This window comes from Aegilops tauschii, chromosome 7 (assembly GCF_002575655.3).
Source record: "Aegilops tauschii subsp. strangulata cultivar AL8/78 chromosome 7, Aet v6.0, whole genome shotgun sequence".
Taxonomy (NCBI): domain Eukaryota; kingdom Viridiplantae; phylum Streptophyta; class Magnoliopsida; order Poales; family Poaceae; genus Aegilops; species Aegilops tauschii.
Window position 1 is genome coordinate 637,207,524 of NC_053041.3, and position 25,655 is coordinate 637,233,178.

Below are 25,655 nucleotides of genomic sequence, written 5' to 3' on the forward strand. Positions count from 1 at the left end.
GACCAAAACGAGCTGCACAGCGACAGTTTACATACTCATCGTGTGCCGATTCCTTCATTTTCGGAGACAATGGATGTTCAGGTGATATAAATTCCCCTGCCATCAAGATACTAGGAATGTGAAACGGAACACTCCTACTTGCAGAGCGTCCAATGAATAAGCACCTGTTTTCATCCAGTTGTTTCTAAAACACCTAAACCTGATTTATTCCAATATGTCGTGTACCTGATACATGATGAAGTTAAACCAAAAATGGTGCATACAGAGTTACAGATACAGTAAGAACAGAGGTGAAAAGGAGTTCACAACGGTAACACGCCATATAATTAAGATATAACTAGCCGCGTGTCAAAGGGGGTATATCTCCCGAAATCTGTTGGAACTCTCTTGGGGGAATAGTTGCCTCACAAAATAGTGTCTGCGTTGCAAATACAGATAAGATCCATTGTCATGAAATAAATGGCTTACCGGTAACTAAAATCAATGAATGAGCATCAACCTTGTTCAGTTCATAAGGGGCAGAGAAATTTCTCGGTAAAGTGGATAAACGAGCATCAACAACTCTCTTGACATTATTTTCAACAGAGAACCCTTCATGTGCAGCGTCGGGTGATTGTCAATAGTAATTCTCCACAAATACAAGGGTTTCAAAATGTGTGACAGCAATACACCAACAAAAGAACAGAGATGCACGATCCAGTGAGTGAATTGAACACTTGGTGACCAGTAAAGGGGATTTTTTTTGGACTGAGAAATAAAAAACTGATGCCGTCAAGAAATGAGAGATGAGAAACTGATGCCCACATGCCATGCTTTTTTTTTTTTTGGACTGAGAAATATCTGTGTAGTACTATGCCTGAACCATATCATGTCCACATCATTGTTAGTTGGGTGCAGTAAGGCCTTATTTATTTGTAGCTCTGTGTGGTACTGCTAGTTCAGTTCTTGACCTTTCTTTAATTCTGCAAATGTAGCACTGGTGATCTACTGTATAGATTACTACCTATTCATGCTATTTAATTCTGCACACCTTGTATATAAAATGTATGGAAGGCATCGACTCAGTAACATAATCTGACTGACATCAGATAAGTTTGACCTTCATTTTTTTTTCTTTTGCCCCAACCAATATAAGGAAGCAGCAGCAGCATTGGATCCATAAATCCTCCTTTCACAGATTCTCCACTAGCAGCATCACACATCCCCAATCATGGAGAATGATGCATACTTCTATTTGCTAGCTCTTCTTCCTCTTCTGTACCTGATTCGACTCTACAGAGCTTCCTTTGGCCCTCACAACCATGGTCTGCGGCTCCCTCCAGGCCCATGGCAGCTTCCCGTTATCGGCAGCCTCCACCATCTTTTTGGTGCCCTCCCTCACCGCGCCTTACGAGACCTATCTCAGCGCCATGGCCCTCTGATGCTACTCAAGTTCGGCGAGAATCCGGTGATCATCGCCTCCTCCGCGGAGGCTGCCAAGGAGATCATGAAGGTGCATGACAGCATCTTCTGCACAAGGCCACTGAGCTCATCTGTCAAGGTCATGAACGAGCTTGGCCGGGGGATCGCGTTTGCCCCCTACGGCGACCACTGGCGGCAGATGCGCAAGATTTGCTTCCTCGAACTGCTGAGCACCAAGCGCATCAGTTCGTTCCAGGCCATCCGCGAGGAGGAGGCTACCCGATTGATCAGGTCCGTCTCATCTGCATCCCAGTTAGAGGTGGTTGTGAATCTGGGCAAGATGCTGGCGATGTACGTGACGGACACGACGGTGCACGCCATCATGGGCGGCCGGTTCAAGGAGCAGGACACCTTGCTCCACTACGTCGACGAGGCGGTGCGGTTGGTAGGCGGCTTCAGCTTGCCTGATTTGTTCCCATCTTCGAGGCTGGCACTCGCTCTGAGCAGCACGCTGCGCAAGTCCAGGGTGTTTCGGGACTCTTTGATGGCGTTCATGGACCGCGTCATAGGAGAGCATCTGGAGAGGACGTCCTCTGATGAACAACACCAGGAAGATTTGATCGATGTGCTCTTGAGGATTCAAAGAGAAGGCAACCTTCAGTCTCCCCTCACCATGGACAGCATCAAAGCAGTGATTTTTGTATGTCTTGCTATTCTTCCTGTAGTTGCTGATAGTACTAGCTCCTGAATGGAACATGGGAGAGTCCTATTTTTCCTATCATAAATCCATGGTTTTACTAATAGGAAAAAGAACACAGGATCTCTTTGCAGGTGGGAGCGAGACAGCAACAACGACGCTGCAGTGGGCAATGGCCGAGCTGATGCGAAACCCGAGCGTGATGTCCAGGGCGCAAGCTGAGGTCAGGGCAGCCTTCATGGGACAAATGAAGGTATCTGAGGAAGGTCTAGGTGAGCTGAGTTACTTGCAGTGTATCATCAAGGAGACATTACGTTTGCACACTCCTGGGCCGTTACTAATGCCAAGGGAGTGCCAAGAACATTGCAAAATACTCGGCTATGACGTGCCCAAGGGGACTACCGTGCTCGTGAATGCTTGGGCTATCTCCAGGGACCCAGAATGCTGGGACGAACCGGAAGCGTTCATGCCAGAGAGATTTATGAGTAGTGTGAGAGATTACAAAGGCAACAACTTCGAGTTCATCCCGTTTGGCGCCGGTCGACGAATCTGCCCCGGGATGCTGTTTGGGATTGCGAATATCGAGCTAGCTCTTGCGAGCCTTCTGTTTTATTTCGACTGGAGTCTTCCCGATGGCATTCTTCCAAGCGAACTGGACATGACAGAAGCCTTCGGAGTAACAGCGCGAAAGAAGGTGGATCTGCTGTTGCGTCCAACTGCCCATGTACAGCTGCCCCGCTGACTCATGGTCTGCTCCATTTGTTCAGTTATTTGCTTCTTTTTTGTTGTTGTTGTTGTTGTAGTAGCTGTGTGGTGATGTTCACGAAGCAAAAATTAAGAGGATCCATGCACATGTGTATTTTCCAATCAAAGTGTATATCCAAAAACCAAATTTGGGTTCCATCCTATACGGAAGAAGTTGTCCCAGAATAATTAATGTGCTTTAATAATATATATAAGCAGAAGCCAAATGTGCGAATACTCTGTTTTGCTTTTGAATTGTTACAGGGTTTCATGCTAAAGGAAAGCATGTTTAGACCCTATCACAGAGGTAGCCTGATGTTGATGTTGGTATTTTTTTCCAACCGGGCTCACACCCCTTTCCATTAATTTTGCAATCAACGGAAATACATCAGTCAGGTATCGTTGTTCGAAGATCACAAGCTAGGCATCAGCCAAAATAGGACAACTACTAAGCAAAGGAGACTGAAAAGGGTGTAGCGAGTTGGTGCATCGCCAGGAAACCCACTGCATGACAATCCTGAAACGGACTATCAGCTGTGGGGCGAAAACCTGACGACACTATAACCACCACACGACACAGATGAAACTGTCTAGAGGATAAAACTCCAGTGAACAGAACCAACAACACCAAAAGACCGTTCCAGCGGGCATCAGACCCTAGTGGATATAGGACCTAAGCTGCAGCGAGCACTGAGCAGGCTAGCCAATCTGAATACCATCCCCATCTCCCAGGAGCCGCCTGCCATGCGTATATGACCTGTCCGCCAGGCAGCCGCCACCTGAGCAAGTCTCTTCACACCAGCCTGAAATCTTGTCTTGTCATCATCCTTCAGCAACCCTGCCCAATATAACATAAAAGAACAAGCGGTGAAGACAGCCTCCAAAGGAGTGCGAGCATTATAATTGTCAAAAGTAGTTTTGTTACGGAGACACCACAACCCCCCCCCCCCCCCCCAGCACACGGCTGCAACAATCATCATATAAAATCTCTTTCCACTTGGAAAGAATTTATATAGCCAAGCTAAACTTTGCCAAACAGATCCGGGAGCACAAGAGGCTCCTGCTGTCAACCCCAATACGCCCCAAACCGTACGGGCAAGAGGACAGGTAAAAAAGAGGTGATTAGCAGTTTTCACATTTGTGCAGAAGGAGCACACAGGGTTTCCTGGCCAATTTCTACGCCGCATGTTATCGCGCGTAGGCACAGCATTTTGAAACAGTTGCCATAAAAAAATCTTTATTTTCAAGGTGATCGCAGCTTTCCAAATCATTTTATAACTAGGTTCAGATAAATCTCTTTCCAGCCACTCATAAACCAATTTAGTAGTAAATTTGCCCCTACTATTCAGGCCATTAAGATATCCAACTGAAGTTGCGGACTCGGTTTATCGGGCAGCAAAAATCCCTGTGAAGCATATCGATTAGGTGGACCGTTTTTCTGCAAGAAATGGTGGCAAAGCACTTGGCTCTGATCTTCTTGAGTATAGTTGGAGAAATGCAAAACAGCTCAGAAATACAGACAAGAAAGTGATACCGGAGACCATGGCCGCACAGAAAAGTTGAGTTCAGAAAAGACAGCTTCCTTATCGAGTCTGTGTCACAGTCCAATGACCTAAACATCTAGAGTACTTGAATGTCAGAAGCAGCACCAAGGGATGAACTAATGATGAAAATGTTTCCACTTCAAATATCCCTGAAGGCTGAAACACAGTTTCCTTTTTCATTTTTTTGAAGCAGATAGGCTTAAAGCTGAAAAGATCATAGAAATCCACCGTGTCAGCCTCTCAAATTCGATTCAAGTTGTTATCAAACACATCCATGTGACCTACATCTGCTGGGGTCTGATGGGCATGCCATAGTTAAGCATTTCAAATCAGAAACTGCTATAACATGCTTGCTTCCCACAAAATGTTTGCAATACGCTTACGCATTTCTCTTGCAAAAAAGGGTAAAAAGGTGAAGTGATTTCATCGAATTTTAAGCATTTCAATCTCAAAACAGTATATTTTCTCTTTCTTTCTTTAAGAATTTTGAAGCCATTCATTCCCCTTGTAATCTAGCAGTACGGGAGTAAACATTTTCAAAGTGCAGTTCGTCTTACCACAGCGACCAGCACCCCCTCCCGCTCAGGCGCCGCACGCCCACCTTCGTCCGATCCACCGCGTCGCTGATGCCCTCCTCCACTCCGCCTCATTCCTCCTCCACGCGTCGCCGGCGGGGCGAGTTCGCCGACGGGCGCGCACGTAGGTACAGGCCGCGGGTTCCGGCGAGCCGACGAGATGCGTACGGGAGGCGGGTTGTTTTTGCTTTTCTTTTTGAGCGGCACGGAATGCGGATGGAGTGCTCTGTGTGGCTTTGCTTTTTAGCACACTGTGTGTCGCTAGCAGGCCCAGGCCCAGGCCTAACAGGAAAAAGCACAGGCCATCCCAGGAAGGAGAAAATGCAACGTGAGATGGGCCTAGCTAGGACGGATCCGTGCTCAAAGAGCCGGGGCAAAGTCCATACACGGTGACGTTGTCCAGCATTTGCCACTGTAATTATCAATACGAATCATGGCTTGTGCGCTGAAGTTCCTCGTCACAATCTAGTGTTCTCAAGCTAAAAGAATATAAAGACGGTACAGTAAGGTATGCAAGTCGCAAACGCGCTTTTCTTACCGGTACCGGTGAACCAACCCAGTTGCATGATTCCTTGCACAAAAAGAATGGAATGGTGCTATGGATAGTGAATAGATAAAACCTGGCATTTGGTACCACCTGGAAGAGGTAAAATTGTAATTGATTGTAAATGGATCTACAAAATCAAAAGAAAAATCTGATGAAAGCATAGATAGATATAACACACCCGACCTCGACATAGTTAGGATGCATACGGTTAACACCAACACAAATATAAACACGCAGCACCTACTAAAGCCCATACCACTCACGGTCACGCGGAGCAATGTTGGGGGCAGTTTTTCACTTTTCGATATTTTTGGGTCTTGCACAATTATATCGGGCTTTTAATCTATTCTATGGGCCACAATAAATTTTTTTATTGCGTGTCTGTATCTTTTCACTAGAAAGAATGTACCATGAGCTCTTATAAACAAAGTTGTTTGGCACCTCGACGATAGCGACCCCATTTTCCTGATTTTTGCCATATATGATGGTGATAACTAACATTTTTGTGATGTTTTCATTAAAAAAAATTGCCAAAGAGATCCATTCCACTTGAATGGCATAATCTCATTCTCTTTTATACGAGCTCATGCTTTTTTTGCGAGGAAAACTTTCAATCTACTCATCAACTGTCAAGGTAGTACAAAGAAACACCAGAAGTGAAAAATACATCCAGGTTCATAGACCACCTAGCGAGCCGAAGGCCCGCCGCCATCATCACCCCGTCCTCGTCGGAGCCGGGCAAACCTTTTTTTAGTAGACAGTCGAAAAGTCGTCGTACTAAGGCCACATAAAACTAGCGCACCAGGACAACAACTGTTGTTGATGAAGAGATGCGTAGATCAGAAGGATCCAACAGGTAGACACATGAACATAGACGAACGAATATCAGATCCACGTGGATCCATCAAAGACAGACACCGACTGAATCCCGCGAGATCCATCAGAGACAAACCTCCACATGCCCTCCGACGATGCTAGAAACACCACCGAAACGGGGCTAGGCGGGGAGAATCTTATTCCATCTTCAAAGAGTTGTCGCCACCTCGCATCTCTAAGCAGGACACAAATTCTAACGAAATTGAAAAAACCATATAAAACGGGGCCCTCTCGCCGACAAAGGCCGGGATCCACCGCACTACCATGACCCTGAGACCATAAAAAACGAGATAGACCGGCGACGGCGCCCACAGAAGGCACGAAGAAAGCATGGCGCTTAGGTGCCCTCGCCTACCAGACCGAAAGGGTACGCTGTTTGATTTGATCCTCAGAGTTCAAGCTTCCTTTTTCTCCCTCCAAATATAAAGCTAACATCGATTTGTTAATTATGTAATATATGCAGATTAGTTAATTATACAGGCGTTGCAGGACGCGCAACACGTGTGGACATGATCATTATACCGAATTGTCAGCTAGCAAAGCAGATCGATCTGGAAAGATATCGGGTGATCACAAACTACTGTGCTGTTTGTCAGTATGTGTGATGTCGGATCCATCTTCTCACGGTACCATGCACTGCATGTCTGCATGCATACTTGCATGTGGCCTGATGGATCCACTATTGACCACAAGGACACCTCACAATCAATGTACAGTTTCTCTTGTTTGTTTATATATAAGCATATAACTAAGCCTACAACAAATTGAACAGCAGCTGATAATTGACAACGTTTGCATGTTTTGCATGTCAGATGTTGGTAGGCACTCGTGGTAAGCATTCTAAACTTGATGAGAAAAAGATGTTGAGTAGGACGTGTAGAGGGTCAGCCCGTAGACACGGATACAGAAGGACGTCATTCAACTGTAGCCACATACATTTCAAACAGTATTTTAACTAACCAGACGAACGTGGCCGATATTCATCAAAATTCGGATAGAAAATAGCACAAATCAGCCATACATAGCATGCAAATTAAGTTTAGTACAACAGTGTCTAGATCCCGAATGTCCAACAAGTTTTTCATGAACAGATCATGTTGTTCCACACATACTCCCCCTTCAGCTTCATTCAACAGTGTGTGCACGTAAATGGCTGCCCCTCTGTCCCGTGGTACACCAGGGCGGCGCGTGCAGACTACATATAATGCGTAGACAAACATTGAGTGAATGAATCAATCAACAAGTTGAGCAAGAGGAAGTAAAACTTACGATCTCGTCCTCTGCCGCGTGCAATGGCCACCTTGCCTCGAGCCGACGAATGTACGACAACAACCACACATTCCGTGGTTGAATGATGTACATGTCATAGTGCTCAATGTGCTTTCGTGCGTGAAACTTTTCATGCGCTTGCTCCCAGAAGGGTTCCCCTCTGCTCCTGCCTATGAAATCCGCGGATACGAAAGCCACGCATCACACAACAACTCATCCTCTATGGTTGAGTAGCTGACCATCCTTCGTACTTTAAAAATGACATAACATTTGAAAATAAGCTCAATGGCATTTGACTGAACACCTGCCAGGCATGGTGTCCGCAATGAAGGTCGTCGACAGGGGGCGAAGTGTACCTGGGTACAAATGGCTCCAGAGTGGGCAGCTACGTCGTAGGGGCGTCGCTGCTGGTTGCGGACGTCCTGCAATGGCTCTGTGGCGGACAGAGATATACATCAGCGGCGGAGGAGGTGGAGGGTGTGGATGGAAAGTAAGGGAGAGAAGGGCGGAGTGGAAGGAAATGAGACCGGGAGGGGGGATTGGGTGGGCCGGGGGTGTCGGTGTCCTACGTTTCGGTTGTCCTGATTCTCGCAAACCTCCCCCCACTTTATCTCCTATTTGCGGGAGAAATCGCGTCCGGGCCGCCCCGCGGACCGATACATGTCAGTATTGGATGGCTTCCGCGGTCCGGACAGCGCGGTTCGGACGGGCGGTTTGCGGGTCCGCCTGCCCTTAGGGGTCAATCGACCGAAAACTCATTATGGACCAGTCGATTAGTTTTCGGCCGTCGGATGCAAAACTAAAAGTCAGATGGCCTTCTTCAACATTCTGCCTTTTATTTCTTCTTCCCCAAACAGTCTCGCGTCTCATTGGCCAAACCATCAACCTCTGTCGCCCGCGGCCAGCAATGCTACCACGCTAGCCTTGACGCCCCACCCTCCCCACAACCTCCCCGCACCGTCGAGCTTGCCGCTCCCCTGACCATCCCTCTAAACCACGAACCACCTGAATTCCACGGTGAACCTGCACCCCCCCACCCCCCCCCCCCCCCCAACCAGCGTCAAGTTTTCGACTCGCGTTGTGGCTTAGGCCTTTTCGGCTTCCCCGGGCCTCGCTATGCTCACACCGGCGCCATCAACGGCGGCCACGGTGCTTCACATGACTGCTGCTTCTTTTCCAAAAGAATCGACCGATCCAAATTTCAAATTGGTCATCCAGCTAAACTGATTTATTAGATCCCACACAATAATTGAAGCACAAGACGCAACACTAGATCGAGCTAGCTGCACGCACGGAATAATAACGAAGATCACTCGCTTATTACAAAGTGCTACTAGCGCCTATCTGAGCTAGCAGCTGCATGCAAAATTTAAATTAGTTTTTGGAGTCAGACAAACGATTCCACATGCACGTGGACATGCATGCATGCCGTCCATCATTCACTCGTCGGCGACAACCATCTTGACCGCGTGAGATACGTTCTGGCCCGTGACCAGCGTGCCGAAGTTGACGGGCTCGCCGCACTTGGGGCCGTTGCCGTAGAAGAGGTCTACGACGCCGCATTTGATAGTGACGTGCATGGGGTGAAGCATGTCCCAGAACATGTACTCGTCGTGCTCGGCGGCGGGGTACGCCGTCGTGCCCGGGTGGCTGCACATCACCTTCCACGTTCAGCTTCCCGGACCCGCAGCACGCCGTCTTCACCTGCCTCAGGCCTGGCCGTGCGTGCACACAGTCCACATGAATGAATTAGTTCATGCACGTTCGTACGAACCCTAGCTGCTAGTTCATATAATTAAGAGTATAAAATGGTTTGCTTATCTGCATACGTACCGGCTACGAGCGAGTTGGCCATCATGTCGTTGAGCATGTTATTGTTTGCCGCGATGGAGTACTTTTTTTATTTTTTGAGACACCGATGGAGTACTTGAGCTCCTTCATTGTGGCCCTGGCGGCCTCGGCGACCTCGGCCCTGAGAAGGCCGTTTAAAGCCTGCGCCAGGGAGTTGGCGTGCTTGTTTTTACAAGCGGAAAATATTTTATTTTCTAATCAACTTGAACTGCTCTCTTATTTTAATTTAAACTTTTTCGTTTTCTTTGTAGAATCAAGAAAATCCAAAAAATTGAACTGCTTTGTTATGATTTGTACTTCTTGGTTTTATTTTTACAAACTGAAAATGTGATTTTCTTTATAAACATTGAACTGCTCTATTTTATAAAAAAATGTGAAGTTCTTGGTTTTATTTCTATAAACAAGAAAAATACAAACAATTATAAAAATTGAAATTATCTATTATTTTAATTTGACATTTTTTTCTAAATGGGAAATATTAGAATTTTTTTGTATAAACATGGAAGTGCTCTGTTATTTTTATTTGAGTTTCTTAGTTCTATTTTTAGAAATGGGGAAAAGCCTTTTTTTCTAAAAATCGAACTCCTTTTTAATTTTAATTTTGATGACCTCACCATGTTTTCTCATTTGAACTTTGATGGTTTGTTCTTAACTATTTTTTATTCAATTAACTTCTTCTTTCTATTTATAAGATTTTGCAATTTCTAATTATTTTTCACATGGCATTTTGATTTTCAAACCTCTAACTTCTTATTTATTTTAATGGGAACTTTTGCATTTTCTATATTATGTTTTATTTTACTTGCTTTCTATTCGAGCCATACCAACCTGTCGTCGCAACAACAATTAAACTTTTAGTATTTTGTCCAGTGACCTTCTAGCGTTTCTTTTTACTCCATCCAGTCCTTTTTACTTTGCATATAAGATTTGATTGAAGTCAAACGTTGTAAAGTTTGACCAAATTTATAGAAAAAATATCAACATTCGCAATTCGAATTCAATATCATTCGATCCATCATCAATTTAATTTGCATATTTTGTAGCTTTAGTATTGTATATATTGATATTTTTTCATATAAACATAGTCAAACTTTATAAAATTTGACTCTGGTAATTCTTATATGTAGAGTAAAAAGGACCGAAGGGAGTACCTTCTTTTGCTTTTTCGTAGTGTCATGAACTCTCTGGTATTTTTACTTCTCCAAACTCTCCCGTTTGTCAACCCCAAATTTGTGACTTCTTTTAAACATGAAACCTCTAGAGTTTCTTTGAACATTTTTGGCTATCGTCTTTGAACTTTCCAAACTTGGGTTCGGTTAAACTTCTGCTCATAGAACAAGGTAAATCGCTCCCTGACAAAAATAATGAATTGCTACACATGGTGGAATGAACCTCTGCAACGCAAACATGAATTTTTCAAACAAATTAAAACCATACAGAAAATAGGAAAAATATAAATCACCATCCGTTTGGCCTAGCCTGCCGGTAAACCTTTTGCCCGGCCCGGATGGGTCGAGGTCTGGCCCATCTCTTAAGTTGCGGACAACTCGTTGCTTCCCGCCTCTTCATGGACAGCTGGAGTAGTAGGGCTGCTTTTTTTTTGTTAACATAGTACAATCGAAGCCGCTCAGATACACGAGAATACAGTCACCCCTGTGAACGCACGCACGTACACCCTATCCCTATGAGCATATGTCAAGTCTAGGACTTGAACACTGGTGGGCTGCTGATAACATGTGGACATATCATTATTTTTTTGTTGGCTAGCAAAGCATATCGATCTCAAAAGATATCGGGTGACCACAAACTACTGTCCAATGTGTGTCCGTAGTATGTGTGATTGGTTCGGCCAGGTACTTTGTTGGATCCATCTTCTCACGGCACCATGCACTGCATGCATAATTGCATGTGATCGGATGGACCTCATAATTGCATGCGAGGAACACATGCGGTGCGATGCGATGCGAGAGAGGACAGCGACCTACGTTGTCCTCGCGCGGGCTGGTGATGCTCATCCGTGATCCATCCATGTGACATACATACAAACTAGCTGGAGAGCGTGATGCATGCGGGAGAAAGTGATCGGTCGCTATGCATGCGTATGGGCACGCAGTACGTATGATCGTCGGTCGACCGCGGTGTGAACCCCTGGCACTACTGTGTGTACATGTACTGCACGCATTATTTTCATGAAGCAGGTTTTCGCCCAGCTTTATTAATAAAGGTCAAACATTCAAAAATATATAAAGTGATGAAGAAATCCTCGTACAAGCAGGTTAAGAAAAAGGAATGTTCAAAATAGTAGCGAAAACACCACAAATTCAAAGTCGAGCAAGATTACACAAGTCACCACACTTAAACAGAAGCAACTGAGACCGGAAATTCATAGGGGCACACACCTGCCAAGCCCTACTCTGCCTCTCAATTGCCTCGCAATTTGCGAAGTAGTTAGATCTCATATGAAGGTACAATAAGTTTTAACTTTTAATCGTCAAAACTTATGATTTCGCAAACTGAACATTTTTATTTTCTCAATCGCGAGTATCAATTTTCAGAGTTGAAACTTTAAGTTGATTTTATTGGTCGCTCGTACCAAGTTTTGAGAGTTGAAACTTATCGTTTGTTTTCAAAATTTGTTAAAACACATTAAAAACGTATCTCATTTCAAAGTCCTATTCACGACAAACACGACTATGAAAAAAAAACTTAATTTGGAGTTTTTACTCAAAAAATATGGAAGTTTGAAAACAGAAAGACAAAAGAAAATACATGCCCGAGAGACTCGTGCCCCGCACCTGCGTGCCCCAAATCCTCTCCTGAACTGAGACAATCAAACAAAAAAAAACCACGCCGCCTTGAGAAACCATTGGGCACCATTGCACCGAACACACCCAACATCTGATGTCAAAAATTGACGTAGATAATCCAGCCCCCATACACCAAAAGGTTCACAAACTAAGTTACTATTTACATGCATCTCTTGTTTTCTACCTATATTACTTGTGCGTTGGCAAGCTTCATAATTTTTGGCATACTTGTGCGCGTCTTTGAACAGAGTCGGTCAATAGAAACCGGATTGAAATACCTTTGCTGCAGTGTGATCCCCTGCATAATGTCTAGAATAAGGACTGCTATGACAATCATGGAGACTGGCGTTACCTCATGTTCGGCTAACACATGGCAGAATCATACCATGCCTGACATGTCAATAAAGGATTGTGTCATCCCAAAAATAATATTTTAAGTCGCAAAATAATTTCTTCCTCTAAATATAATTTGTATCCAGAGGCATATACTTTCCTACAGGAAAGTTCGCAAAATCGGCAAAACTTGATACTATTTTATTAATTGTTGCTACATTTTCACCTGGAAAGGAATCATTGATCATGGATGGATCATATGGTGTCCTCTCCATTCTTGATAAATGATCTGCCACAGGATTGTCTTCACCTTTTCTATCGATGATCTGCAAATCAAATTCTTCAATTCATAATATCCAACGAATCAATCGAGACTTAGCGTCCTTCTTGGTCTTAAGAATAACCCATCGAACTTGGTCAAAGAAAATAGATATATCGAAGAGCATACAAAACTATTTAATCATGCAGCAATAAAACCCAAAAGATTTAGTTGATTTCAATAAATAATCTGATCATGAAGTGACAATTCATCATGTCCCAACAAGCACACCACAAAATTACATCAGATTGATCCCTATCAAGAACGAAAACATGGTATTGAAGATCCAAATAGAGAGAGAACATCTAGCTACTACTATGGACCGTAGGTCCTGGTGGAACTACTTAGACATGGTCATGGAGGGAGCAAGGTTGATGAATATGGCTCCAGCAATGGCTCCCACTCCGACAGGGCTCTGCAACAGGCCTCCAGATGGGATCTCCGTGGGCAGTGCCTTGCGGCGGCGATAAAATTCTTCTAGACGTACGACAGATGGTCTGGGTATTTATAGCTATTTATGACGCTGAAATCAGGTTAAGGTGGTGCCGTGGGCCCCACACGAGCAAGGGGCACGACCACCCCCTGTTCGCGCCACCTTGCCGTGTGGCCCCCCTAGTGCTTCTCTCGATCTCTCCCGAAACTTCCTGCGTTTCTTGTTGCCCAAAAAATCGTGTTAAATCAGCGACGTATGTTGACATCCATACATATTGAATTTTTGTTAAACAAAGAATAAGCTGAAAATATAAACTGGCATTGGGCACTAAATTACTAGGTTACACCCAAAAAATGATGTAAATTGTTATAAAAATAAATAAAAATGATAATATAATAACATTAAACATTAAAAAATTATAGATATGCTTGAGAAGTATTAGGAGATCAAGGCCATCACGTGAAAAATGGGCATAGCCGAGAGCTTGGACGTTCACAGGGATTATTGAACAGGTTTTCGCCTAGTTTTATAAATGAACGTCAAATCTCAGACTAAGATAAAATGGCGAAGAAATCCTCGTAGTGAAAAACGCCACCAACTCAATGTCGAGCATGATTATGGAAGTCACGACACCTAAGAGCATCTACAACCACGATGGGCACCCTCAAACGCCCGCGGAAGCGCCTGGGCGCGTCTGTGGGCACTGACCGGACACTCCTCAGATCCTGTTGTTCACATCTGTATATCTCATATCCAGTACCCTATATCCATACTAAGCATGCAATGTTAAACTAGTAGCGCGGGTCCAACCCCACGCTACTAGTAACAATTAGCTGTAGCGCCCTGGAAGTAGCGAGGGCCCCCACGCTACTATTAGCCCATTACCCCGCGCTACTACTAGTGTTTTTCCCTAGTAGTGAGGAGTAAAGTTCAGGGTGTGCCGCGGGAGAGTTTGCTCATTCGATTTAGATTGGCCCCTAGTAACAACCATTGTATACACATATTTAAATTTCCCTTCTAACCACTATTTTTCTAAGCAAAGTTGGCCACACATAGAAAAGTTTGAATTTTTCCTCCCTAAAAAACATAGATAAGTTTGACTCTTGAGAAAATGATACACAGTTTGGTATGGAGAAATTTAATTGCCATGACATAGGAGCCATATTAATTACACAGGTCACAAATATCACATGAGTGACATAATGAAAGTATGATTAGCATAGCTTTCTTGCAAGATATAGCTGAAAAGGCACATTGACCTATCTGATATGCCATGACATTATCTCCCTTCAAGTTGATTTGCTCATGACATATCTCCTTCCAAGGGAACCATGACCTAGACAAAGCCAATGTACTTTCAGGGGCATCTATTTGATCTTAACTCTGTCTTTTCTCTTGAATAAAAACCCAATTCGTATGTTCAAGCTCATTTGCAATCTATTTATGAGAATGAGGCAAATAACATGGCGTTGAAAAGCTGTTGCACATGCACACATCGTTCACACCCCCCCCCCCCCCCCCCCAAAAAAGTTCCCTATGGGTTAAGAGGATTTTGAAAAATAGTGAAATTTTAGAAGCCGAACTAGCGCGATCATATTTCTGAACTAATTCTTAAACATTCTGTTGGAATGATGCAAATGATATATATGGTGTTAGAAAACTTATGAAATTTTCGTCATCTTTCTTGTAGAACATCTTTCCTAATGCTGAATGTTTCAAATGTGGTATGACAAATGACGGAGTTTTGAGCGAAATCATATTTTTGCTTTATTTACTAAATGGTTTGTTGGTAGCAAATAATACGGCGTTGGAAAGCTGATAGAAATGCAAAACTTTTTGTGTATAACTCTGCTCCTATTTCCTTATGGTTTTTAACTAAGTTTTGAATTTTGAGAAATTCTTTGGGAATGCATATTTTGTAGATGCTTTCCCTGAGTGCGGCAAATGATATACCGCTGAAAAGCTATGAAAAATGTGGAACTTTTCATGTAATATTTTCTCTAATTCCTAACCGTCTTAGAGTAATTTCATAAATAGTGTTCCCTTCGTGAAGGAAACATAGTACTCAGAATGCATTATGTGCAGACTTTGAATTTCAAATGCGTTTCCGCTTGAACTTCACTCTATGATTCTGTGTTGTCTTTTGACCGTAACACCTCAACCGTTCATCGAATATAGAAAATGATACACCGTTGTCACGCTGTAGAAAATGTGCATCACTGACATGTTCCAATTTTTAAAAAATTCATGGTTGTTTAATGGGGAGAATATCTGGTGATACCAGCACTTAGATGCTCACATGATACTAATTCAAAAAATTCAAATTTAAATATATCCAAAAATTCAAAAAAATCATGGATGATCATAACACATGTGTCTGCAAACCCTCTAAAATTCAGATCCAAATTCAATATACAAACTGAGGAAAAAAAAGACAAATTCAGCCTGAATAGTGTCAACAAAGACAAAAAAATTGAATAGTGTGAAAACTACACTATTCACATAAATTTTTTCCTTTTTGTTTCTTAATAGACAAAAACATGAATAGTGTATATAAAATTTGGATATGAATTTTTTAGGGTTTGTAGATACATATGTTTTGAACATCTATGATTCGTTTCAGAAATTTTGAAATATTTAAATTTGAATTTTTCAACTTGGTATCATGGTAGCACCTAAGTCTTGGTAGCATGTGATATTTTTACCTTGTTTAATGCTCCCTCTAATCTATATTAAGTTAGTACATTATTTTTTCAACGTGTAAAACTTGTTTTGAAAGTTGTACACCAAACATTTAGACTATTTATCGAAATGCGTGTATGATATACTGTTGAAAAGCTTATGAATATAAGTAACTTTTTCATTTAGATATTTTTTTCCAAATTCATCACCCATTATTAAAACTTTTAAAAATATAATTAACTACTTGGATATGTTTTGGTTTTTTGAACATGTAAATCCAATGTTTTTTGTAAACATCAATCTCTTCAGTAATTTAATTAGAACTTCTTGATTTATTTTTAATTAAATTTGAACCACTCTCTTTATCTAATTAGGACATCAATGATTTATTTTTCAAACGGGAAATATTCGATGGTTTTTATAAACTTGAATTGCTATTTTATTTTAATTTAAAATTTCAGGTTCTATTTTTTGGATCATAAAAATCATATACTTTTATAAACAATGAATTGCAATGTTATTCTAGTTTGGACTTCTTGGTTTTTATTTTAGAAACATATTTGTAATAAACATTGAACAACTCTATATTATAAAACATTGAACTTCTTGCTTTTATGTTTTAGAAACGAGAGAAATCTAAATTGTTCACAAACGTAGAACTTATCTATTATATTAATTTGAATTTCTGGGTTTTATTTTTTAAAATGAGAAAGAATATTTTTTTATAAACTCGGAAAGTCTACATTTTTTGGTATAATCATTGAACCGCTCTGTTATTTTTATTTGAGTTTCTTAGTTTCATTTTTAGAAATGCGGAAAAGCATTTTTTCTCCTAAAAATTGAACGTATTTTAATTTTAATTTTCGGTAATCCTACAGTGTTTTCTCATATGAACTTCCAGTGTTTGTTCTTAACTATTTTTATTCACTTAACTTCTAGTGATTTTTGTAGTTCTAAGATTTCCCAATTTCTACTAATTATTTCATATGGAATTTTGATTTTTAAGCCTCGAACTTCTCATTTACTTTAATGTGAACTTCTGCATTCTTTATTTTAAGTTTTATTTTAACTCACTTGAATTTGAACCAGACTAACCTGTCGTCAGAACAACAACTGAACTTTTAGCGTTTGTCCGGTGAACTTCTTGTATTTCTTTTTCACCTTCTATTGCTTTTTCGTGGTGTGATGAACTCTTTGGTATTTTTAATTATCCAAACATTTCCATGTCTAAACCCCAAACTTGTGACTTCTTTTAACCATGAAACCTCTAGGTTTAGTTTGCTTGACTTCCCAGGTTTTTTGTTTATTTTTTGTTCTGTGAACTTTTTTGGCTATCGTCTTTTAACTTTCCAAACTTGGGTTCCGTGAAGCTTCCTCTTGTAGAACAAGGTGAATCGCTCCCTGACAAAAATAATAAATTACTACAGATGGGTGGAATTAATGAACCTCTCCAACACAAACATGTGAATTTGACAAGCAAACCAAAACCATACAAACAAATAGGAAAATATAATTCTCTAAAAAAAGGAAAATATGAATCACCATGTGTTCGGCCTGGTCCGGCCGGGTCGAGGTCTGGCCCATCTATCTTGAGTCATGGCCGAGTTGTTACTTCCCGCCTCTTATGGACAGCTGGTGTAGTAGGGCTGCTGAAAACGTGTGGACATGATCATATTATATATTTGTCGGCTAGCAAAGCATATCGATCTCAAGAGATATCGCGTGATCGCAAACTACTGTGCTATGTGTGTCCGTAGTATGAGTGATTGGCCTGGCCAGATACTATCCATCTTCTCACGGCACCATGCACTGCATGCATAATTGCATGTGATGACTGATGACCGCAAGGACGACTTACATCCATGTACAGTTTCTTTTTCTTTTTTTAAATATTATCAAGATCGATTGATCGATGTTTATGCAGCTGATAATTGAGCATGTATGCAAGTTTCATAGATCGTGTCAGATATAGGATGCATTGCATAGCACATAGGACAAGATTTAGTTACTTAACCACTTTATTAGTTCCACATACGAATAATCGAGGGACAGAGAACACAACACAAGATGGAGCTAGCAGCACGCATGGAATAATTAACGGGAAAATCATCCTCTTATCAAGTGCTAGCAGCTAGCTCCTAGCTAGCTAGCAGCTGCTGCAAATTTTAAATCATCATTATTTCGAATTAGGCAAGCATGCCCACGAACGTCGCCCTCTACTGCTCGTCGACGACCATCTTGATCGCAGGAGATACGTTCTTGCCCGCGACGAGCGTGCCGAAGTTGACGGGCTCGCCGTACTTGGGGCCGTTGCCGTAGAAGAGAGCGACGACGCCGCGCTCGATGGTGGCGTGCGTGGGGTGGAGCATGTCCCAGAACATGTAGTCGTCGTGCTCGGCGGCGGGGCACGCCGTCGTGCCCGGGTGGCTGCACATCACCTCCGCGTTGAGCTTCCCGGACCCGCAGCACGCCGTCTTCACGTGCCTCAGCCCTGGCCGTGCATGCATACAGTCCACATGAATTAGTACATGCACGTACGTACAAGAACCATAGCTAGCGAATAAGCATATAAACTGGTTAGCTTATCTGCGTACGTACCGGCTACGAGCGAGTTGTCCATCATGTTGTTGAGGATGTTGTAGTTGGCGGCGATGGAGTACTTGAGCTCCTTCATAGTCGCCTCAGCGGCCTCCGCGAGCTTGGCCCTAAGGAGGCCGTTGAACGCTTGCGCCAGGGAGTTGGCCTGCTCGTTGCACTCGCCGTTGGGCATGCCCACTCTCTGCCCCGGGGTGCACCCGATTGGCGGCACGTCGAGGATCCCCACCATCCGTGCTCCCATGTCGTAGAGCGCCTGGATGTGCTCGATGTAGGTGGTGACCATCTTGACGACGTAGGCCTGGGGGCTGGCGGTGGAGGGGTCGAAGGCCGAGAAGTCGTTGCCGCCGCCGCTGAGGAGGAAGAGGGACCGTGCCAGGTGCTCCTCCTTGCTTGGGTAACAAATCATGTTGTCCGCCGCCTTCTTGAAGTACTCTACTTGTGTCCGCATCGTGAGCGTCCCTTTTCCCTACAAAAAAGATCCATGTGTCATGCATATATTAACCAACAAATATATGTACATTATGCTCTTGAGTGGAATAGTAGTAATTAAAAGCTTGAAGTTGGTTAATATACCGTAGTGTCGAGGATGCCGGATCCACCGGAGGCGTAGTTGGCGCCGATCTTGCAGAGGCCCAGCAGAATCTTGTCGTGCGGCAGCATGGAGAGGTAGGGCTTGGGGCTCATCTCAAACCCCATACGTTGTGCTGCACGTACAACATATATATGAAACACATGGATGAGAAACTTGGTTACCTATCTACTTACTTAATTCGTTTGTTATTGTGCATGCGCTGCATAATCCAAGCTGTGGGGGTTTGCATTGTTAATCTCGTCATGCCGTACTCGTTCGTCCGTCCACTTCATCATTAATTAGTTATTATATATACCTGTCGTTCATATCTCGATGTTGACATACTATGATTTGAGTTTGATCTTCAAATTAAGCTCTTGCTTTTATTATATATCCACGACTTTTCAGTCACAAATTAATTAATTTAGTGGTTAACACTCATGCCTTTCCATCCCGTTCAACGTCAAGATGACGCACGTATGGTGCACTGTAACATTAAGCTTGCTTCTTGCCGACCGATTAATAGCAAAATGTACATGCACGTAGTGGTGCATGGATCGCTGCAAACACTTACAGATGACGTCGGCGAGGTTGTAGCCGTTGGTGAAGCGGCCGGTGGGCCTGCCGGGGAGGTCCATGCCGTAGGGCCGGTTCGCTCTGGGCGCCGGCGCCGGCAGGTAGTCGTTGTTGCCCACGTCCACCAGCGAGTCGCCGAACACGTACACCGCGTTCACCAGCCGCCCCCCGTTACCGCCGACCGCCGCCGCCGAGGCGCACACGGCGCCGACGAGGCAGAGACCGACGACGAGGAAGCAGACCAGAGCAATGCTCCTCGCCATGGCCGAAACTGCTATGGCTCTCACTCTAGCTCGTGCGTGCTGTGCTAGCAATAGGCAAAGGCAGCTAGGTTTTGGTGTGAGGATGCTGGTGTCCGATGGGCCGGTATTTAAAGGGCCGGATCGACCGATCGTCCGAGTCTGACCGGGAGACGGACGGACGTTCACTCCACCGTCGGTGCATGCGTCCAGGCGATGCGAGGAACACATGCGGTGCGATGCGATGCGAGAGAGGACAGCGACCTACGTTGTCCTCGCGCGGGCTGGTGATGCTCATCCGTGATCCATCCATGTGACATACATACAAACTAGCTGGAGAGCGTGATGCATGCGGGAGAAAGTGATCGGTCGCTATGCATGCGTATGGGCACGCAGTACGTACGATCGTCGGTGGACCGCGGCCTGCACATCTGGCCCTAGTGTGTGTATGTATTGGACGCATTATTTCCTCGAAACAGGTTTTCGCCCAGCTTTATTAAAAAAGGTCAAGCATTCAAAAATATATAAAGTGATGACGGAATCCTCGTATGATCAGGTTAAAAGAAAGGATGGTCAAAATAGTAGCTAAAACGCCACCAACTCGAAGTCAAACAAGATTACACAAGTCACCCCACTTAAACAGAAGCAACTGAGACTATCAAGGAAGAACGGAACCCCGCTGCCTTGAGAAACCACCGGGCACCGTTGCACCGTACACACCCAACATCTGAAGTGGCAAATGGATAATCCAGCCCCCATACATCAAAAGGTTCACAAACTAAGTTCATATGGTCTTCTCTCCATTCTTGAGAAATGATCGGCCACAGGATTGTCTTCAGATTTCCCATCGACGATTTGCAAATCAAATGGTTGAATTAGTAATATCCAATGGATTAATCGAGGCATACCGTCCTTCTTGGTGAGAAGATACCATAAAGCTTGATGATCCATATGAACTATCACTTTGGAGTGAATGATATAAGACCTAAATTTATTACAAGCAAAAACAATAGCAAGTAATTCCTTCTTAGTGGTGGCATAATGTCTCTGGGTTTCATCGAGGCTTTTGCTAGCATAACAGGCAAAAATTCTTATCATCTTATTGTACTAGAACGGCCCCCACTACATAATTGCTAGCATTACACATTATTTCAAATGGTTCATCCATTGGAAAACGTAGTAGAAAATAAAAATCCACACCTACGAATCATCCCAGGATCACTATGAAGAATAAGGTAAGATTGGATTGCTTACCAACATAACGCAACGGAGAGGAGAGTTGGTGAAGTTAGTTGATGCAGATTCCTGCAACTAGGTTATACCTCCCAGCCGTGAGAATTTTGTCCCTCGAATCATTCCGTAGATTGAACACCGAAAGCACGGTGTCTCTATCGGTATCCATGCATACAGAACCACCTTTTCTGATAGGTGCAAACCTTTTGAGCGAGTTCACGCCTGAGGGTGGCCCGATCATCACATTATAGGATAGAATCGGGGAGGGTAACTAGCTGCAAGCAGCTGGGATAACTAGCTTAATACCTGTCAAGATTGGATGCACCCTGTACGTTCGGGATGGCAGACCGGAGCTGCAAGAACTCCAACCCGCTGTCCGGACAATCATAGAACTAAAAACTGGGACTAACCCACACAAAACGGCCGGAACTATAGAGCACGAATTAGGGGAACCAGATGCTCCTTCTCGTGAATACGGATAAACTCACAAGAGCAAAGATAGTAAGGATCTCTCGAATCTCTAGCAGTCTTGCGGCATAATGTTGTAGCTGGATGGTTTGATAAGAGATTTCTAAAAGGATGGGGGAGATGGAGTTTTATAGGGGGACAACTCCCTTTAGCTAGGTGTGAAAAGGTTTCAAAAGTAACCGGCTTTGCATGGCTTCCTTGGGGGAATAAGCAGTCAACTTGTGGAGTTATAGAAGAGCTCCTCGGAAATTAGCAAAGCCTTGACAGCCTGGACACCTTCCACAAAAGTAATTAGAACTTTTGACTAAAAACTCCAAATGATGCACTGTTTTGGGGGTTGGAAAGTAAATTTGATGCAGCTTATGTTAATGTACCCTTATGACCCTCGCCTTCAAATGGGTGTGACACATCAAAAGATTGAGAGAGGGGCGTGCATAAAATCTGTGATGGGAGAGATGAGAGAGATCATGGCATGGAACCATAGAGATTAGGGCAAACTAAGGGCACACGAATAATGATTCATGAAGAGGAGCAACGGAAGATAATAGCGATCAAGAATAAAGTGGCTGGTAGACATACGACTTACTTCTCCAACGGGCTTGAGCGAAGGGACTTCTCCCGTTTTCCATCTGAGTTAACCTCCGTTATAACTCTTGGCCTATAAATGGACGGCTCATATTTTTTTATATTTTTTCTGATAGTTCAGGGAAAATATGGGAAGATCTATACTGTAACAATTTGATCTGACCAGATACACACCTTGTAAAATTTGATTAACACGATTTCTTTTAGCGAGTCTCTAATTAGTATGGGTATATTTAATATGTGAAGATTAATTAATTATTCTGTAGGAAGCGCAACACATGTGGACACCGTCATTATATATTTTGTCAGCTAGCAAAACAGATCGATTTCAGAAGATATCGAGTGATCAGAACATACTGTGTTATGTGTGTCAGTTTGTGTGATTGGCCCGGGCAGGGGGCCGGGATCCATCTTCTCGCGGCATGCACACTTGCAATCTTGCATATGGCCGGATGGACCCCACTACTGGATCGATGTACAATTTCTCTTCTTTTTTATAAGCCCAAGATCGATTGATTGATATTTTTGCAGCTAATAATTGCCCAGGTTCTGTGTATTACTTAAAATGTAGGGTACGCATGTGTAGAAATATGTCTATGGATGCGTAGTATTATACATTAGTATGTTATAGATGACCTTATTCGTTATCATGCACCTTGTATTTGAAGTTGGTGCATCTAATATACATCTATAAGGCCTTTTACACGGGTATAGCATTTTAGCAATAGATAAGTGTATTTCATCTCTCAATTTATTGCAAAGCTTTATTTCATCTCCCAAACTATCAATGCCGGATAGACTTGGCACACCATGGTTTTGACCAAACATGGCATAGACAAGAAAATAGATGATGTGGTCGAAGAAAATAGGCGTGGCACCGTGTACTAAAAAGTAGCAATACCATTAAGTTAATTGTATTATTTTGCAAAACACGTTGAGGGCGTGAACGAGTACACAAATTCAATTCTTTTTATTTTCCTAATTTAGTGTTATATTGCATATGGTGCAATTTTAATTGTATTGTTATTCATTCAATGCACGTATTCAAAGCCAAAAGGACAAGACCGTTGGGGCGCACTATAACAAAAATATCATGTAGTGGTGCTTATTTAGAAGAACTTCACAATTTGTTTGTATTAAATTACGATCTACTCACCCCGCGGCCCGCCCCCATTTTGTGCCATTAAAGTCGTTGTTGAAGTTGTTTTTGGACATGTTGAAGTTGTTAGGCTAGTTTATCTTCTCTAACATTTCGGAGCATACATGCGCTGATGTTTTTAGATACACTTTATAATTCACCTCTATTAAATTGCCATATAATCATGAAAATACACTTCCCTATTAACTGTGTCTTTAGTGGCTAGATCATCCCCAGTTTTAGTTTAAAAAAACATCATCCTTGGTTTTGTGCCTTAAAGTTACAAAGTTTTTTTAACTCTTCCAAGTCATAGCTCATATGATACTCTATTGAAATAAAGTGGGATCTAGCTCGGCGGACCAAAAAATAGCAAAAACATTAAACCGGTCGTTTACTTTTTCATTACATGACGAGAGCAACACCTAGTCCACAAAATATATTGTTTCCCTAATTTAACTGTAGATTTTAGTCTACGTGGCGCATCATAGATTGACACGAGCAGAAAGCTCCATTGCAGCCGCACTTGTAGAATGACACAAGGAAAAGACCATCAGATGCACTTTATCACAAATGTAGTGATGCTTCTTTAGGTGTACTTCACAATTTGACTCTATTAAACAACCATAAAAAATCATGTAGAGACACTTTTCTATTAATTGTGTCCTCGGCAGATAGGCTATCTCCGGTTATTGTTGAAGTTTAATAGGCAGCTATTGTGAAGTTGGGCTAGTTATCATCTCTAACATTTCAGTCCATTTAGTTTGGCCCATACATCTATTATTGATCGCTTTCTCTGCGGGCTAGGGCCAACCTGCTCTATATCATACTCCCTCTGTTCCTAAATATTTGTCTTTGTAGAGATTTTTCAACAAGTGACTACATACAGAGCAAAATGAATGAATCCACACTCTAAAATATGTCTATATACATCCGTATGTGATAATTTGAAATCTCTAAAAAGACAATTTTTTAGGAACGGAGGAAGTACATGCTTGGGCCAACAAGAAAAGGCCCAACACTTATGGTGCTAATAAGGCCTATTATATTAATATAACATTTTACCTAGATAATGTATTTTTGTCTCTCAATTTATCATGTAGGTTGATTATATCCATAAAAAAATGTGCACTTTTCATTCTAAACTATCGATACTGGGTTGGCTTGGCACCTCACAGTGGTTATTCTTCGGCCTAATCATGATTTTGACCTGATGTGGCATAGTTGAGAAAATAGGTGGTGAGCCAAACCGTCAAAGATAGACATGATGAAGAAGAAGCAGGTTGATGCCATTGCTTGTCAATTTTTAAATGATGTTCCTTCTTTGGTACTAACTAGCTCAGGTCTTGTGTGGCCGTGCTTGCTCCCCGTCACAGGTCCGGTGTATCTATCTGTTTATTGAGATAAAACAATGGTTTCCAAATGATAGATTTTGCCAACTACTTGGATCTGGCTTTGTTGCAATGACCATTTTTATTTCTTGTATGTGTTTGTCCATTAGCATTTCTTGGGAGATTATACAGTAATAGAAACCTCTCTTGTGTGTGGACGTAAGCTCACGTTTTCCCAAGGAAGCATTGCACGTGCACATGGCTTAAGCAATGCTAGTTTAGCTACATCTGAAAGGGTGAGATATTTGTCAGTACCAACCAACGGCCTCAGTCTACACATCAAAATGAACCAAACATGGGGTACAAACTAAATCCAAATACAATGAAGCAACGTGTCATGGGAAGATTCAGCCCAGCTTATTCATTGCTTTTCTTAGAGGAGCTTCCTAGCTTATTGTGATTCAGAACAACAAGGATATTCGAAGATGAGTGAGGCGTTTTGCCTCCCAGGATCATCTGCACCTGCGCTCAATCAAAAAATCGAAACAAATACTAGAAAAATTCAAAAAATTCCAATTATTTTTGGCATGGTAGATAATTTGGTGTGTGATGTCCGCTACAAATTTCAGAGCATTTGGACATCTGAGTAGCTCTCGCAAAAAAGACAAATTTAGGGTCTGTTAAATAGTGTACTGTTCATATACTGTTCTGACCCAATTTGTCTTTTTTGGTGAGAGCTACTCAAATGTCCAAATACTCTGAAATTTGGAGCGCACCTCACGCACCAAATTATCTACGTTGCACAAAAAATTTGGATTTTTTGGACTTTTTATGATTTTTT

The 25,655-nt window shown here is 42.7% G+C and overlaps 2 protein-coding genes across 2 annotated transcripts; one reads left to right on the forward strand and one right to left on the reverse strand.

Annotated features, from left to right (window-relative positions):
• Positions 1-791: 791 nt before the first annotated feature.
• LOC109761341 (desmethyl-deoxy-podophyllotoxin synthase) lies at positions 792-3,057 on the forward strand. The gene is made up of 2 exons (XM_020320155.4): positions 792-2,101; positions 2,220-3,057. The coding sequence occupies exons 1-2, from the start codon at positions 1,211-1,213 to the stop codon at positions 2,838-2,840; spliced, it is 1,512 nt and encodes a 503-aa protein (XP_020175744.1). The 5' UTR covers positions 792-1,210; the 3' UTR covers positions 2,841-3,057.
• A 15,021-nt stretch (positions 3,058-18,078) lies between these two features.
• LOC109761342 (GDSL esterase/lipase At4g28780) lies at positions 18,079-20,161 on the reverse strand. The gene is made up of 4 exons (XM_020320156.4): positions 19,822-20,161; positions 19,250-19,380; positions 18,677-19,142; positions 18,079-18,569 (listed from the first exon to the last, which is right to left on the reverse strand). The coding sequence occupies exons 1-4, from the start codon at positions 20,084-20,086 to the stop codon at positions 18,295-18,297; spliced, it is 1,137 nt and encodes a 378-aa protein (XP_020175745.1). The 5' UTR covers positions 20,087-20,161; the 3' UTR covers positions 18,079-18,294.
• Between the last annotated feature and the right edge of the window lie 5,494 nt (positions 20,162-25,655).